General features: G+C 47.1%; 2 protein-coding genes and 1 long non-coding RNA gene across 4 annotated transcripts in view; 2 read left to right on the forward strand and 1 right to left on the reverse strand.

Annotated features, from left to right (window-relative positions):
- Lta4h (leukotriene A4 hydrolase) overlaps positions 1 to 2,240 on the forward strand; it is a 30,234-nt gene extending 27,994 nt beyond the window's left edge. For both annotated transcript variants that reach the window (XM_031349126.1, XM_031349125.1), the window contains 2 exons: positions 102 to 206; positions 2,036 to 2,240. In XM_031349126.1, the coding sequence (XP_031204986.1) occupies positions 102 to 170 (69 nt within the window). In that variant the 3' untranslated portion in view covers positions 171 to 206; positions 2,036 to 2,240. The remainder of the gene's footprint in view (positions 1 to 101; positions 207 to 2,035) is intronic.
- The window catches only part of LOC116075776, a 13,668-nt gene extending 4,335 nt beyond the window's left edge, over positions 1 to 9,333 (reverse strand). The window contains exons 1-2 of the long non-coding RNA XR_004112715.1: positions 9,186 to 9,333; positions 7,273 to 8,847 (exon numbers count right to left, since the gene is read on the reverse strand). This is a non-coding gene — a long non-coding RNA (uncharacterized LOC116075776). The remainder of the gene's footprint in view (positions 1 to 7,272; positions 8,848 to 9,185) is intronic.
- The window catches only part of Hal (histidine ammonia-lyase), a 28,854-nt gene continuing 19,768 nt past the window's right edge, over positions 7,570 to 16,655 (forward strand). Inside the window, exons 1-11 of the mRNA XM_031349124.1 lie at positions 7,570 to 8,181; positions 8,663 to 8,723; positions 8,828 to 8,855; positions 9,199 to 9,273; positions 9,367 to 9,439; positions 9,553 to 9,619; positions 10,266 to 10,303; positions 10,897 to 11,022; positions 13,448 to 13,587; positions 15,446 to 15,493; positions 16,120 to 16,267. Of these exons, the coding sequence (XP_031204984.1) occupies positions 7,935 to 8,181; positions 8,663 to 8,723; positions 8,828 to 8,855; positions 9,199 to 9,273; positions 9,367 to 9,439; positions 9,553 to 9,619; positions 10,266 to 10,303; positions 10,897 to 11,022; positions 13,448 to 13,587; positions 15,446 to 15,493; positions 16,120 to 16,267 (1,051 nt within the window). The 5' untranslated portion in view covers positions 7,570 to 7,934. The remainder of the gene's footprint in view (positions 8,182 to 8,662; positions 8,724 to 8,827; positions 8,856 to 9,198; positions 9,274 to 9,366; positions 9,440 to 9,552; positions 9,620 to 10,265; positions 10,304 to 10,896; positions 11,023 to 13,447; positions 13,588 to 15,445; positions 15,494 to 16,119; positions 16,268 to 16,655) is intronic.

Raw genomic sequence — 16,655 nt, forward strand, 5'->3', positions numbered from 1 at the left:
ATGGGATGATGGTTCGTCTTCACGGCATGAATGTTTAGGAGTACCGAGCTCGTTTTCCTGGTCCTCACTTCCCGCCCACACCTCTATAACTCCTCTTTCAGATGGTTACGGCTCTGCATTCAATCGAAATGGGAGGAAGCAATTCCTTTGGCCCTAAAGATGGCAACTGAACAAGGAAGGATGAAATTTACACGACCTCTATTCAAGTAAGGCCAAACCAGGCTGTGCGTATGGGAGGGACGGGAAGCAGAATCTGAAGACGTTTCCTATAAATGCTTCAAAAGGGGCTGCGGCTGTAGCTTCATAGTAGAGCACTTAACATCCCCGAGGCCATAGGTTCAGTACCCAGTTGGCCTGGTAGGAAAAATTACTTTGTAAAACGCCATCTATAACGTAGTTCTAAGTGCATTCAAGTTGGTTATCATAAATAAAGAATTAATACTTGTAACCATTTAAATTTTAAAATACTATCATTAGCTGCTTCAGGAGCCCAGCATGTGATTAGTTACCATAGGGCAAGGCAAGATGAAAAGGAGACAAATTCAAGACAACCTTAGGTATGCAGAAGGATTTATGAAAGTGGGTATGGGGGCAAGGAAGAGTCTAAAACTAAATATGAAGGGAAATTTGCGTGTAGTTCAAGCTCTGTGAGTCCAGTGTCGCTTGACATATACTCAAGGAATGCTGGGAACATAGGGAAGAGTGTGTGAGTTAGCAACAAGGTGGAGTTTAAGAACATCTCCATTAAGTTCTCTGATTAGTCACGGCATCGGATTTCTTGATTAATCTGTCAGCCTGGCACTCACCCCTGAATACAGTGAAATTCTGTCAGTGCAAACTATCATCTGGTTTCTTAAACATGGCCACAAAACTAATTTTTTTTTTTTTTTTGGGGGTTTTTTGGTTTTTTGGTTTTTTGAGACAGGGTTTCTCTGTGTAGCCCTGGCTGTCCTGGAACTCACTCTGTAGACCAGGCCGGCCTCGAACTCAGAAATCCGCCTGCCTCTGCCTCCCAAGTGCTGGGATTAAAGGTGTGTGCCACCACTGCCCAGCTCAAAACTAATTTTTATTAAGGTATTTTAAAGCAAACTTCACAAGCTTTCCAGAATTAAAACCCATCTACCTTCAAATTGAGTGATGTATACTTCAAATAAGAATACATACCCTTTGGGGTTGGCAAATGGCTCAGCAGATTAAGCATCTGTGGCCAAACCTGATGTCCTAAGTTCAAGTCCTGGGACTCACATAGTGGGAGAGAAATGACTTGCACAGGCTGAACTCTGACCTCCACAACTGCTATGGTCCTCACCCATTCCCCGAGCTCCCCACAAAACACCTAAAGAAATAAACTTAAGAATATACCTTTTAGCCGGGCGGTGGTGGTGCACGCCTTTAATCCTAGCACTTGGGAGGCAGAGGCAGGCGGATTTCTGAGTTTGAGGCCGGCCTGGTCTACAGAGTGAGTTCCAGGACAGCCAGGGCTATACAGAAAAACCCTGTCTCAAAAAAACCAAAAAAAAAAAAGAATATACCTTTTATGGGAAAAATAAATGTTCTGTCTTGTATCATAAAACTAATAGCCATATTTAAATTGACTAATCCTATATTTTATATACCCCGTTTATTTGCCAACATTGTTTCACTACAGTTGGTATTTGTATTCTCACTGGATGAAGCTTTCAGAAAATCTCTTTGTAATTTAGAATGTTTATACTCATTAATGATTGGTTAATATAAGTTTGAAAAGCTTTTTTTTTTAAGACAAAATAGTAGAGGTGTGCCCTCTCATACAAAGCCAGTATTTAGCCAGTTGTCCTCCACAGTGCTGATTAACAGCCGCTGTCCCTTCACTGTGCCTCCTCTTCCTGTGACCTGCTCTCTATGGGCCGGCATTTGATAGAGATTGTGCAGGACCATCTGGCTTTCCGTGGGTGACGCTTAGCCACTCTGTTGTGATCTTTACTTTAACCTTAGTTTGACAGGGTATTTCTGCTCCTCTCTTCCCAATGCCTCTCCTTCCCCCTTTGCTCTACAGGGATCTCGCTGCGTTCGACAAATCCCATGACCAAGCTGTCCACACCTACCAAGAGCATAAAGCCAGTATGCATCCTGTGACTGCGATGCTGGTGGGCAGAGATCTGAAAGTGGATTAAGGAACTGATTGTTGTTGATTTCAGAAAATTCCCTTTTTTAAAAAAATTGAACTTATTAAGAAATACAAAATTTTAACTCTCATCATATTTTAAAGTGTCATTTATGGAGTGGTATTTTTGCTTATTTGTTTGTTTTTTAAATTATTTTCTCATGATTTCATTCTCTGCCCCCTTAAAAACCAATGTGGTATACCCATCTGCCATGAGATGGCATAGGTGCAAGGGTGATGCCCTCCCTCACCCTCCCTCACCTCCTGTGGCAGTCAGGATAACTGTCCTTAGGGTCATAAGAGCAGATGAGCTAGCCCAGGCCCTCACTGGCTATAGCACTCGGGAAAGCAGGCCCTACACCTAGCCTGGGCCGTCCAGTGGAGCTGGCCCTGGCGGTTGGAGCACAGGTGAGCCACCCCAAGGGCAAGAGCAAGGGAGAGCTAGCCTAGGTGGGGAGGGGGCAACTGGGGGATGCCCTCTGCCCCCTTGCCCCTCACTACCAGAGGCAGTTAGGAGAGCTGACCCCAGGGTCATAAGAATGGGTAAGCTGGCCCTGCCCCTCTCTGGCTATGGCACTCATGAGAGCAGGCCCTGCACCTCCCCTGCGCAGAAGAGTATGGCTGGTATGGTTGAGGGGGTTCAGGTGAGCAGGTCCCAAGGGTGAGAGCACAGGAGGGCTGGTCCCACCACTTGTCTGGCATGAGATGGCGTGGGTTGGGGGGTGATGCCCTTCTCCCCACCACCTGCAGCAGCCAGGAGAGCTAATCCTGCCCTGTCACTGGCTATAGCACTCAGGCCCTGTAGCAGAGCAGGCCCTGCATCTGGACCCAGAAGGATAGTACAGCTGGTCCTGGTGAAGGGGGAACAGGTAAGCTGCTCCTGCCTCCTATACATGGCAGCACTGGGTGGCCTAGCTGGAGCAGTGTGAAAGCACTCATCCTGGTGGTGCAGATAAGGGAGAGTTGTCAGGCTGACCAGCTCAGCAGCCATCCAGGCCCAGATCCTAGGCTCTGAGTTGGCCCACCCCCAAATCTGTATTATTTGCTAATGGTTGGGATGTGTGAAAGGGCCAGTCCTGCTGTTCCAGAGCAAGGTAACCAGGAAGAGACCTGGTGAGGATCCAGTGTTGATGTCACAGAAGCCAAAGCTCTTGAAGCAAACCAGTGACTCATTGCAATGAACATTTGCAAGTGAAGATGTGTGGCCAATACATGGGACAGATGTGACATATTACAGCTTCCATGATGAGATTTGTGTGCGTGCGCATGTGTGTATGTGTGTGTGTGTTATTTTGGGGAGGAAGTTGCAAGAATGAAGGGTATGGATATGAGGGAGATGGGGAAATGAGTAGACTGGGATACATGATATGAAACTCAAAGAATAAAAAGTTTAAAAAAGGTTACTACATTCTATAACTTTCACAGAAAAAAATAAAGTGAACTTTACTCTTGATTTACTCTTGATTTTGTAAACTTTACTCTTGATTTATACATTTAGATATTTATTTAGAGGCAGGGTCTTACTACATAAACCAGGGTGGCTTTGAACTCAGCACCCTCTTCTCAGCTGCCCATGTGCTAGGAGTATAAGTGGATGCTACCACACCCAATAGAAGTTTCAGTTTTTTATGTTAAGTTTTTTTTTTCTGTGCAATTACAAAATATTTGAGCACATTACTTACCTAACACTTTATTGCTATTCTGTTGCCATACTGATTTTTACATGTGAGTTTGCCAGCAGACAAAACTGTCAGCATGATCTATGTTTCATTTTTATTTTACTTCTTTTTTGTATATGTGTGAGTGCATGTGCCTGCGTGGAGCTATACCTATGTACACAGAGGCCATGGGACGGCTCCCCAGGCACTGACCACGTTGTTTTAAGACTGGAGTCTCACTGGTAACTGGACAAGTAGGCTAGGCTTGCTGGCCAGTAAGCCCCAGAGACGCATGTATTTTCACCTCAGGAGCTCTAGACTACAAGCATGTGACACCCCTAGCTTTTTAAATGTGGGTTCTGGAATCAAACTTAAGTCCTTGTGAGACGAGCATTTTATCAGCTGTGTTATTTCCCGAGCCCAGGGTTTTACTTTTTTAAAGAACTTAAACAAGAAGGCTCGGATTTGCTCATCACCAGCCCGGTTGTGATTGGATGGATTCTCCTCCCGAAGTGTGTAAGCCCTAGTAGGAGGGCTCCTGTCTTAGTTAGGATTTTACTGCTGTGAACAGACACCATGACCAAAGCAACTCTTATAAGGACAACATTTAATTGGGACTGGCTTACAGGTTCAGAGGTTCAATCCATTTTCATCCTCAAGGTGGGAACATGGCAACATCCAGGCAAGCATGGTGTAGGAAGCTGAGGGTTCTACATCTCCATCTGAAGGCTGCTAGCAGAATACTGGCTTCCAGGCAGCTAGGATAAGATGACAGATCTACTCCAAGGCCACACCAAATCTAACAGGGCCACATCTAATAGTGCCACTCCCTGGGCCGAGCATATACACACCATCACAGCTCCCCAGCCCTGGATCCATCCTGCTGCTCCAGTGGACTTACTCCAGTCTCCTGTTCTTCACAGGTCAGGCGGCCACCCTGAGCATCCCAGTATTCCCTCACTCCATTGAGCCTGCCTCACCACCTCCCCAGAGCACATGGCATGTGGAGACTCATTGAAAATGATTGAATTTGAACCAAATCAAAGACAGGTCTAAGGGAGCACCCTACAGTGCTCGGGGCATTTCCACATGCAGTTTGGAAACCTCCAGGGCATTGGTTATGATGTTTCCATTGCCAGGTACAAACCCATGCAGTAAGAGCAGAAGGATATTATCTAACAGTCACAGAGAGTCGGCAACACACAATCATTGGTGCTTCTGTCTCATATGTTTCTCTCACCCTCACTGTGCACTCCAGAACCTGGCTCACCCTGGGTTACACATGGAAGGACCATCACAGTTCCAGCTTCTCCAGTTGAGCCCACTCCTGGTCAAATAAAACTCTAGCTAAGGTGAGTGTTGTCTTAGAGTATAAGCTTCAGTGTGTGTCATCACTGGGTAACCCCTTGAAATGTAAAGATTAAGAACACCCCAAAGATGGTTCTCCTCCAGTCCTTGAATCCTGAGACATCCAGTCCTTGAATCCTGAGACATCCAATCCTTGAATCCTGAAACATCCAGTCCTTGAATCCTGAGACATCCAGTCCTTGAATCCTGAGACCGCTTTGCTCCCATTCTGCCTTACAGTTGTGCTCATTGGTGGACCTATCTATGCTACAACATAATCCTGTTCCCTAGCACTCCACTCTCACTTGTATTTCTTCCCTGGAAAGGGCAGAGGATGCCAGAGACACACTCTGCTACTGGTTTACCTAGGACCAAGAACATATTCCCACTGGCTCAAGTTCAGCTAATATGTATGTACCAAGTTGTCTCTGTATCAGATCAAGTGCACCGGATCGCCGGAGGAACTAAAAGAACAGAAGTGTATAAATGACGAAAAAGATGGTTATGCTAACAAAGCCTAGAAAAGAGTTCTACCCAACCCAGCCTAAAGATAGGTTATAAAAAGGATGAACAGAGACAACAGCTCCGGAGTTATCTGACAAGCAAAGGAGGCTGAAGAGTGTGAGGAGAAAGAATGAGAAGTCAGCTACACGACATTTGGGGTTTGTGTGTAGAATTTTCACATGGCTGGGAGGGACAGATTACCCAGTACTGGTATCATCTTGGGATCATTCAAAATCTGGGCCTACCTGGGATGTCAGCAAGAACACCTGATAGTTTGGGTGACCTTTCAACCTGAGGGGTAGTGGGGCATCTCGGCCTTGATGAGTCTGTCCATCTCCAGACATCAAGACCATGAGTGTGCCTGAGTATGAGTGGATCTCATTTAGTCTGCAGCACCTGGCACAGAGCTTGACATGTAACAGGTGTTCAGAAAGGACTTGGTGAAGGAAGGAAGGAAGGAAGGAAGGAAGGAAGGAAGGAAGGAAGGAAGGAAGGAAGGTGGTTCATGTCTGGGGGCCACAGTTCTCCCAGAGATGCAAAAGATGAGGCCTGTATCTGGGAATTAGCTCAAAGTTGAGGATAGAGAGAAGGTATAGAGAGTTCCCTTTGGGGAGGCATGAGTCAAAGAGTGGTGCCGTCATCCCCACGATCACAGGACTTATTACATCAGTCTGCTGGAGTAAGCAGGTGACAGTCCAGCATAAGGACTCAGGGTATGGGTCTCATTCCAAATGCAGACATAAAGTCTGGCCTCCCATGAAGCTGTTTAAGCATAACCACATGAGCAGCTAGGATAGCTTCCTAAGCGGTGGGGTTCAGGAGAAGAAAGGATTAACCAGAGGTCAGGTTCATGGGCACAGATGAGCTAAGTAAGGTGGAAGGCCGTGTCCTGGAGGCAGAATACTGAACTGAAGATAACATCTGTCTCAATATCAACTTGAGATGTTGTCAAATTTCAGGGCACAGTCAGGGTGTGGGTTTCTGATGAATACATTTCAATAGACTCTGATGGTAAGTCACTGGATGTGGATGTGGGCGTCGGCAGAGCGACTATTCTGATGAACTAGAAGCAGGCCGGGGTTTCTGTTGGAATCATCAAATTTCTCAGAACTGACATACTACTAAAGCACATCCATTTCTTTGAATTCCTTTTTGTGCTGTCAAAGTTCCTTAACAGAGGTGGGGAAGAATTAGGTGGGAGAAGGGTGCAGGGTTTGGGGGACAGTTATGGGCAGGGAAGAAGCTTAGTTGCATTAGGGATATTTAGGGGGCAAAGATAAGGAATATTCACACACACACACACACACACACACACACACACACACACACACACACACCTGAGGGCAAAGTGTTAAAGTCCAAGTCCTGGTGAGAATAATCGCAAACACTTCTTGAGCCTCCCCATCCGGCAGGCACCGACCTCAGGGTTGACACACACGAACTGACTTTGTCCTTCCAGCCGCCCATGGGGATATTCGTTTACAGATGAGTAACGCAGAAACCCAGAAGACTCAAATGACTGCGAGTCGCAGAGCCAGGATTTATCCCTGATAGATGCCCTGAATCACAGCAGTAGAGAATTTGCCTTTGGATTAGGAAACAGGAAGATCATTCACTCACCCCAGGGCAGTAAGCTGAGGGCCTCCAAGCTACAGTCATACCTGTGTCTAGCCACAACTGTTCTAGTTGTGAAAATCCATCTCTGCTTTCTTTGGTGGTGCAATGGCTTCAGAAGCACCAGGCACTGTCAGGGAGGTGTTGCTCAACGCATGTTTGTGGAATAAATAAATGAATGAGGATTGCCACACTCTGGGTGTCACAATTGACCGATAGGATGCGTTTTACCAATTGAGTAATTCCCTAAAGAGGGGAACATGGTGTTTAGAAGCAGCTTTCAAGGCAGACTCAGAAAGGGAGAGAGAATTGGGAACCTTGGTCAGGAGGACTTCCAGGGTCAGAGACCCTCGGTCTTTCTGCCTACAAGGCTACATTGAAAGTGGGCTCAGCTACCCATATCCCTCTCTCCTGTGCCTAGTTCAGCATCCAGAAAGGCCAAAGGAATACCAGCAAAGCAATCAATATTTGTTCAAAGTGTGAATGGCTGAAGGCAAGGGAAGGGGAGTGTTCTGGAAGTCCATTCTCAGTCTTCCTGCCAACCACACCCCAGCAGACACTCCCCTCCCTGGTAAAGGATAAAGGCTCTCCCCATCGAGAACTGTAGGAAAGGAGCCAGCCCTTGGTTACAGTGGCCTGTTGCTCAGAAGTGCTGTAGTAGCTGAGCCATGCCTAGGTACACCGTGCATGTGCGAGGGGAATGGCTGGCGGTCCCCTGCCAGGATGGGAAGCTCACTGTTGGCTGGCTGGGCCGTGAGGCTGTGCGGCGCTACATGAAGAATAAACCAGACAACGGTGGCTTCACCTCAGTGGATGAAGTGCGATTCCTTGTGCGCCGGTGCAAGGGCCTGGGCCTGCTAGACAATGAGGACCTGCTGGAGGTGGCCTTAGAGGACAATGAGTTCGTAGAAGTGGGTGAGTAGCCCTTCGGGGAATAGAGTGAACCGCCTTGGCACTTCCTGAGGAAAGTTACCCTCATGTCAGGGAACATGAGGAGAAAAACAGGCTTGAGTACTTGTCCTAAGGGAGCCTCGAGCTAAGCTTTATCATCCGGCTTTTCCCCAGCCTGCAATAATAGATGGAGAGAGTCAGGCCACAGTGACAATCTGGACTTGAACCCAAGGCTACAGATTAGAGTCCCTTGCCATTACAGAATCCTTCTGTAAGTGACTGCCAGAGTGGAAATGGAAGCTGGCTAGAACCAATCTTCCACTTACATCCCTCAGCTACCTTTCTGCTCTTTGCTTTTTCCTGTGTAAAGCTGCTAAGACTGTGACAAGGTAGGAAGTCACATCATGGTCCAGCAGCCGTTGCCATGAAATGCAAGCTCAGTGCATGGAGGGGCGGTTCCTGGGTCTGACACCTGCGGGGCCCCTTTCCCCTCTTCTTGTTTCAGTGATTGAAGGCGATGTAATGTCTCCTGATTTCATTCCATCACAGCCAGAAGGAGTTTTCCTGTATCCTTTCTGCATCTTCTTTGGTCAGCGCTGGGGGCCTGGGCCTGACACGGTGGGGCTGGGGTTTTTCCATACTGCTAGTATGTTCCTTTACCTGGCTTTAGATACAGCAAATACCGGGAGCCTGAAAAGGTAAATTGCAAGCTATTTTTCTTTTTGTGGGGAAAGTGAAGCCCTGACATGTCTGGAGTATGCCCCCTCCCACCTACCACACCCCTCCTCTTTAAGGAGGGGGAGGAGGGCACACCTCGGTGAACACTACAGTACAAACAGGTTTCATCCGGTTCTGAGCGATAGCACAGGGAGCCTGGCCTCTGTTTTTCTGACTTGCCCAGTGTTCCTGTAAGCCAGCCACGTTCTTAATTAGCACATCCATGACTCAGAAGGATAGTAAACTATCTTTGGGGTCAGGCTGTATCCAGGGCTACTCCTTCAAAGCCCCTCCCACTCACTGAAACTCACCCCTCTTGTGCAGTACATTGCCCTAGATGGGGACAGTCTGAGCACGGAGGATCTGGTTAACCTGGGCAAGGGACGTTACAAGATAAAGGTACGTGGAGGAGGGCGGGAAGGACGGCGCCCTTCCGTTCCCACTGGACATGGAAGGCTTTCACGTGCTCACTCCTGGCCAACGTTCTCCTAGCTCACTGAAATCGCTGAGAAGAAAGTGCAGCAGTCCAGGGAAGTCATCGACAGCATCATAAAAGAAAGAACAGGTATCCTTCTCTCCCTCGGGAGGTCCCCACACTGCCTTTATGGAGAAACATGGGAATAAAGCCCCTGTGGCATCTAATCACAGGGTGTCTCTTTATTTCCTTTTTTACTCCAGTTGTTTACGGCATCACCACGGGTTTTGGAAAATTTGCAAGAACTGTAATCCCTGCCAATAAGCTACAGTAAGTCTCACATGAAGGCACTCACAATCCCACCTGCCCCCAACTTTGAGATTTTGCTTCCATAAAGATAATTCACATTTAAAAAAAAAAAAACAAAAAACAAAAAAAACCACATTGACATATGTTAAGCGATTACTTCAGACCAGTGGGTTCCCAACCTTCCCAATGCTTCGACCCTTTAACAGGGTTCCTCATGTTGCTGTGACCTCCAACCATAACATTATTTTCATTGCAAGTTCATAATGGTAATTTTGCTACAGTTACAAGTAGTAATGCAGGATAGCCTGATATGTGAACCCCCAAACCCATCCTGATATGTGAGCCCCCCAAAGGAGTTGTGACCCCACAGGTTGAGAATCCCTGCTTTTGGTCACTCCTTGGGCAGCAAATTCTCACACACCCCTGGAAGACAGCCAAGCTTCTCGTGTTCCTTGATGGACAGTGTGAGGCTTGGGTTGACTTGTAACCAACTCGTCATGAGAGAACAAGATCTACTGTGTATCCTTTCCCTGCACACAGCAGCAGCTCACCTAAAGTCTTCCCTCTTGTTCCCTTTATATTCCCAGCTGAGAGAGCATGTCTTCCCTCCCCCCTGAACCCCTACCCCCACCCCGTGTCTAAGAAGGTTCTCATCTTTCTCTTCTAGGGAGCTTCAGGTCAACTTAGTCCGTTCCCATTCTTCAGGTAAATTGTTCCTAGTATTGGGTGCCTCCAAAACCATGTTAGCTCACCTGATTGACTAGCATCATGTGAGTCCTGTGCTACCAGTCACATCAGCTGGCGGGTTCCAAATGCATTCCAAGGGCTGGATGCTCTAGGAGTGTGAGCAAGGTATTAGACCAGACCAATCTTCTGCTGCAGCTTAGAAAACAGAATGAGCCCGGTGGAAGGATAGGGTCCCAAGCCTATGAAGAGATTGCTGCATTTAGGGGAGAAAATGAACTCTAGAATTGGGGGCATGAGCTAGATTGGATGAGCCCTGAGCCCATCACACTGAAGGAGCTTGTGCCAAGGCTTCTCTGCAGTATTCTGAAGCTGTTTAGGTAGGTGGGGCTCCCTGAAGGATTCTAAGGAAGAAGAACCTGGGCCTCTAGCTTGGTCCAGACAAGGCTTTGAGAAGCAAGACAGGCAACAGGAAGCATCATCCACCCAGCTTCAGAAAGCCAGGGGAAGACCGGCAAAGGCAGAAAAAGATCTGAAAGGTGGGGGAAAGGGGGCAGGCAGGAGGTGGAGAGCATTTTTTTTTTCTTGAAGAAAATGACAGTTCTGCTTTGTAGGTGTTGGGAAACCGCTCAGTCCTGAGAGGTGTCGGATGCTCTTGGCTTTGAGGATCAACGTCTTAGCCAAAGGATACAGTGGGATTTCCTTGGAGACCCTGAAACAAGTTATTGAAGTATTTAATGGTAAGGCAATGTATCCTTAGTCTGGCCTTTCAGAGAAGTTGACTATACACCACAAGGTAGACTTGGATGGCTAGATGCTGAGATTAAACAGAAAATAATTAAGATGAGTGTAAGACTGGTTTGGCAAGAAGGAGAACTGGCTAGCAATCTGGTAGCAAGAATTGGGAGCTTTAATTGTTCCCATAAGGGGTGGGTCATTTTGTAGCTTCGATCTAACATTTAAGATAAGCATTCGTTCTGCCATTATGCCTTTAAGTTCAGGTCTATACAGACTTTCTTTCTTTCTTTTTCTTTTTTTTTTTCTTCCCCCCCCTTTGGTTTTTTTTTTTTAAGTTTATTTATTTATTATATGTAAGTACACTGTAGTTGTTTTCAGACGCACCAGAAGAGGACGCCAGACATCATTATGGATGGTTGTGAGCCACCATGTGGTTGCTGGGATTTGAACTCAGGACCTTCAGTAAAGCAATCAGTGCTCTTACATACTGAGCCATCTCACCAGCCCCCCCTTTGGTTTTTTGAGACAGGGTTTTTCTGTGTAGCCCTGGCTGTCCTGGATCTCACTCTGTAGAACAAGCTGGCCTCAAACTCAGAAATCCGCCTCCCTCTGCCTCCCAAGTGCTGGGATTAAAGTCATGCGCCACCACTGCCCGGCTATACAGAGCTTTCTATTCAGTGGTGCCCCTATATGATCAGGGATGCACCAGTTCATCCATGAACATAATTACTGGATGATGTCCATCCCCAAGACAATGGTCCAGTTGGCACCTAGAAATCTGAGGTCTTAATGTTCCCTGGATGACGGACCAGTTACACTAGCACAGAGAAATCCAACTCTGTAAAAAAGGTAGGGTCAGAAATGTGACAAGGGTAATAATTGACCGAGTCATGAAGTCATCGTGGAACAAGACATGATGCAACTGAACTCAGTCCTTAAAGAGGGAGACCAGATTCGCAAGGCTCAGGAAGCTGTCCCTTCATACAGCTCAGGTCGATGGGAATCCCCGCGCTCCTTGGGGTAATGGAATGGGAAAGGGAACAAAGTTTCTTGAAGTCATCCAGAGAAGACCAAATACTTGAGTTGCTACGCTGAGGGCACAGGGTTTTCATAAATGTGACATGCTGACCCCTGGAGGGTACAAGCTACAGGCTAGACTAGGGTGGACTACACAGATCCATAGTGATCCCATTACAGTACACAGATCCATAGTGATCCCATTACAGTACATGGTGATCTGTCAGCTCCACGCCACCATAAGCCTCAAACCCAACACAGTAGCTCTACAGCCTTGAGCTCACCATTGCTCTGATAGTTTAAGGCATCTCTGGGACCCTCATGCTCTGAGAATTCCCCAGGTCAGCTAGAGCCAGGAAGCTGGTCCATGGTGGGCAGTGATGTGTCTGATGTTATTAGCAACAGCTGGGGAAATACAAACACCATCATCAGGGCTTTTATTTTAAGAAACAGAAGCCTCTGTTTTGGGGTAACATTTTTTGGGGGGTGGAGTCTAAAAAAAGTACATGCTCATGTATAGTATAGTGATAATGTATGGGGTGGTAACTGAGTGACTGGAGACAGGGAGAGAGACACAGAGAAACAGAGAGAGAGAAAGAGACAGAGACAGAGACAGAGCAGACAGGGACAGAGAGACAGAGAATGTGTGCTTTGCCTATGAATTTCTTGCCCTTAAAGAACTTTGCTATTAAGACCTTGGTGGGGGCCACATTTCTAGAACAGTCCTTTTTTTTTTTTTTAAGTAACCGTTTACACATTTCTAAGCATGCGCCAACAGCTTTTAATGACTCTATACTCTGATCACCTGAATGCCCCTTGATTCTGTACTTTGATGATTTCTAACTTTTTGGTCTTATAAACCAGGATCAGCAGCTAGTTTATAATTGTGTTGATGAGACATTTCTAGATTTCTAGGAATGTAGTCATGATGTCCTGAGCACAGTCTGCCTCCACACATATGGCCCCACACACATTTCCTCTCCTTCCTTCTTTTCTCTTTCTCATTTCCTCCCTTCCTGCCTTCCTTCCTCTTTTCTTCTCTTCACCCTCACCCTCCTCTTTCATAAGAGCTCAGCTGCTTCTTTGGCCGGGTTGGGGGATTGGGGTTGATTTTTGAGACAGGGTTTCACTGTGTAGCCCTGGCTGTCCTGGAAGTCACTCTGTAGACCAGGCTGGCCTCAAATGTTCAGAGATCCACCTGCTTCTGCCTCCCCAAGTTCCTGGATTTAAGGAGTGTGCCATCCCTGCCTGGCTTAACTGGTTCTCTTAAGAAATTATCATTCTTGAGTATTTGTGCTACAAATGGATTCTATACTCTGTTGGAAGTGAGGACTGACTTCATAGGCAACACAAAGATAACCAAAATGGTGTGCGCACTCTTGAGGTAACTGATGCCTACTTCTCTTGCAGCCTCCTGCCTGTCCTATGTACCAGAGAAAGGAACTGTCAGTGCCAGTGGAGACCTTGCCCCACTCTCTCATCTTGCTCTGGGGCTCATTGGAGAAGGAAAGATGTGGTCCCCGAAGAGTGGCTGGGCAGATGCTAAATATGTAAGTCTCACATGAGAGCTCCAACCCTTGTGATCCTCCTCTGCCAGAGCCAGGAGACTCCAGTGGGTTGTTTTGTCTCCTCGTCTTCCTGGCACCCCAGTTACAGAAGAGTCAACTCAAGCCCAAGAGACAGACTAGGAAAGGGGATTTACTGGCTCCTACAGTCACCCACCAGCATCCCGGATATGTCAATGTAGTGGGGAAAGTTATCCTTGCTAGTTTTAATTTCAGGAATGTATTCCACACTCACAAGACTGCTAGTGCCCACTGGGGAGGTCACACCGGGTCACGTGTGTATTTGAGAGCTTATGTTACAGGTACAGAGCTGTGAAAGACAGCGTTTGCTCCGTGGCCTCTAGAAAGCTCGGTGTTTTCCTTGATGAGCTCTTCAGGAGGGCATGTTTTAAACAAGGCTTTTAATGTTTTCTTCATGTACCAATTGCAACTGAGCAGCACACAGCATCATTTAAAGTGTCCTTTCTGAGTTAGGGTACCATTGATGAGAGGTACCCTAACTGTAAGGGAAAGGGACAGAGGACCAAGGCGGAGGAAGAAGAGATTAGATCATCCTTTGGGGGACCTGGTTTCCAGGTCATCCTTCTTCCATACAGCCCATCTTGGTTCTTTCCCTGTAGACATGGTTTCTACAATCACCTTTACACAACAGCCAGCCTGACCTTGGCTAGCAGCAAATCCAAACACATCCTGCTTGACCTTCTATCATTTGCCTCAGCTGCAGGACAAAGTTCAGACATAATGTGGCTTTAAGAGTATTGTTTCCCAGGCAGGCTATAGTGGCGCATGCCCTTAATCCCAGAACTGAGGAGGCAGAGGCAGGCGAGTCTCTAAGTTTGAGGCCAGCCTGGTCTATAAAGCAAGTTCTAGAACAGCCACAGCTGGAGAAACCCAGGTCGGAAAAAAAAAAGTGATTCCCCATAGTTTCTCCTTCCCCAGGGTTCTCCATGGCAGAAACTCGAGTTAACAAGTGTGCTCTGGGCTAAGCAGATGGCCCAGTGCCTAATTATCATCTTTTTTCTTCTGAAAACTCCTAGGAATCTGCCCTCTCTGCTCTTCTAATCCTTTCAGGCCGCCCACACACATGTGGTTCCTTTTTAGTTGTTTCCTATATCTGCCCTCAAGCATGCCACCTATTTAATAGCCTGGTTGCCCGAGCTTCGGGTCTCTACTCTTCCTACCCTCAAGCCCAGCCCATCGCCTGCAGTGAGAGATACCGAGACATGGAGAAACAGGCAGAGTGAAGGGGCATCTGTCTGTCTTTCTCCTCCTCTGGCTCCACCTTCCTTTCCCTCACCAGAAGAACCTCAGTTTAGCAGCACCTTTTACTTTGGTTATGTAAGAGACAGAACATCTGCCCCTTTCTTCTTGGGATGCTGGCTCTACCTAAATGAGGGGACCCATAGTCTTCTCCTCATTGGGGAGCACCCATTTGCCTCCAAAGCCCTGGCCGCAGTGACAGAAGATACAGGAATAAGGGCAGAGGACTATTTGGGGGCCGTGCTTTGGCTTTTGAAGCATGTGGACAGCCAGCCCTGAGCCCAGCCTGACCCGTGAGTAGGTGTATCTCAAAGCTTAAGGCCCAACACAGTGGAACTTGAAAGCAAAGTTTGTTCTGTAGGTAATCAAGCCTTTGGTTCAAGAGTCTAAAAGTTGCTAAGTCTGCTTTCAAACTAAACAGGGGTAGATGCTGGTACCCAGAACCAGGTTAGAACAAGTTTGTTATAGGCTAAATCTTTTTAAACTTTGGAACTGAAAGTATTTCAATAAGCTCCATATGAAATTAAAAAGTAAGCCGGTATGTCCAATAATAACAATGCACATGCTTTTAATCACTCAACAGGTCCTAGAGGCCCATGGATTAAAACCAATTGTCCTGAAACCAAAAGAAGTAAGTCAAGAAAAACTTGTTTGTGTTAACAAATCTTTACATATGAGCATTTTTCATCCTTTACACCAGCCTCACTGACTCCTCAAATTAAACACAGTTTTATGGGTTGATTGACAGATGCTCTCCGAAGAAAGGGCTCCTCTGTGAGCATTTAAGATTAGTCATGCTGTAAGTCCCTGAGGGTTCTCTAAGAACATAAACTTGAAATATAGCTTTCTAGAGAGCTTGATGAGATGTGCTCAGTCAAAGCCCTTTAAGATGTTCTCAGCCCCAAGTTTGGATCAGGATAGCCTTAGGACGCCTTGTCTTTGGGGGTGAGAGGTTAGTAAACAACATAGAGGGCTGAAGATGCTAAACTGCACACTCTGCACCGCAGGGCCACACAGCTGCCTTGGCAGGGAAACAGTAGGCAGGTAGCCTTTGGCCAGATCCAGGGTAATGATTCCAGATCCGATGTTAATCAAGCTCGTGAACTCCCAGGATCGGCCCACACTTTCGAAAACACACAAGAAACCCGGCTCAGCTGGGCTAGTTTCTCTCCCGCAAAAGCAGAAGTTACCAAATGTGTTTACCTGCGGGCTCATTACAGTGAGAACGGTAGGAAACTTTGCCCCCTTCACCCACAGGGCCTGGCACTCATCAACGGGACGCAGATGATCACTTCGCTGGGCTGTGAAGCCCTGGAGCGAGCCAGCGCCATTGCCCGGCAAGCTGATATTGTGGCTGCCTTGACCCTCGAGGTGCTGAAGGGCACCACCAAAGCCTTCGATACTGGTCAGCAGGTTCTCTTTGGGTATTCATTCAACCCGGGCAAGTCCGTTGAGATCTTTAGGCACGGAGGTGGAGGGCGTGGACAGCAGGGAAGAGCCAGAAGACCCAGGTACCCTTAGTTGACCCGGGACTGCCACAGGCTCACCTGAGCTCTGTCAGTGTCCGGTAGCAATTACATTCTGAAAGCAGACATTGACCTGGAGAGTTCAGCGACCGGCTCCAGGTCACTGGGTGATCTAGCATGCAAAGGAGTGAGTTTGTATGACTTGAGACTCCAGGGGAAGGGGTTGAGGAGAGATCACTTAGGGAAGATCTTGTTTATATAGAATGACCTAAATTCAAGCCCAGAACTGACTTCCTTTTTTTTTTCTTTCTTTCTTTTTTTTTTTTT

This window comes from Mastomys coucha, unplaced genomic scaffold (genome assembly GCF_008632895.1).
Source record: "Mastomys coucha isolate ucsf_1 unplaced genomic scaffold, UCSF_Mcou_1 pScaffold4, whole genome shotgun sequence".
Taxonomy (NCBI): domain Eukaryota; kingdom Metazoa; phylum Chordata; class Mammalia; order Rodentia; family Muridae; genus Mastomys; species Mastomys coucha.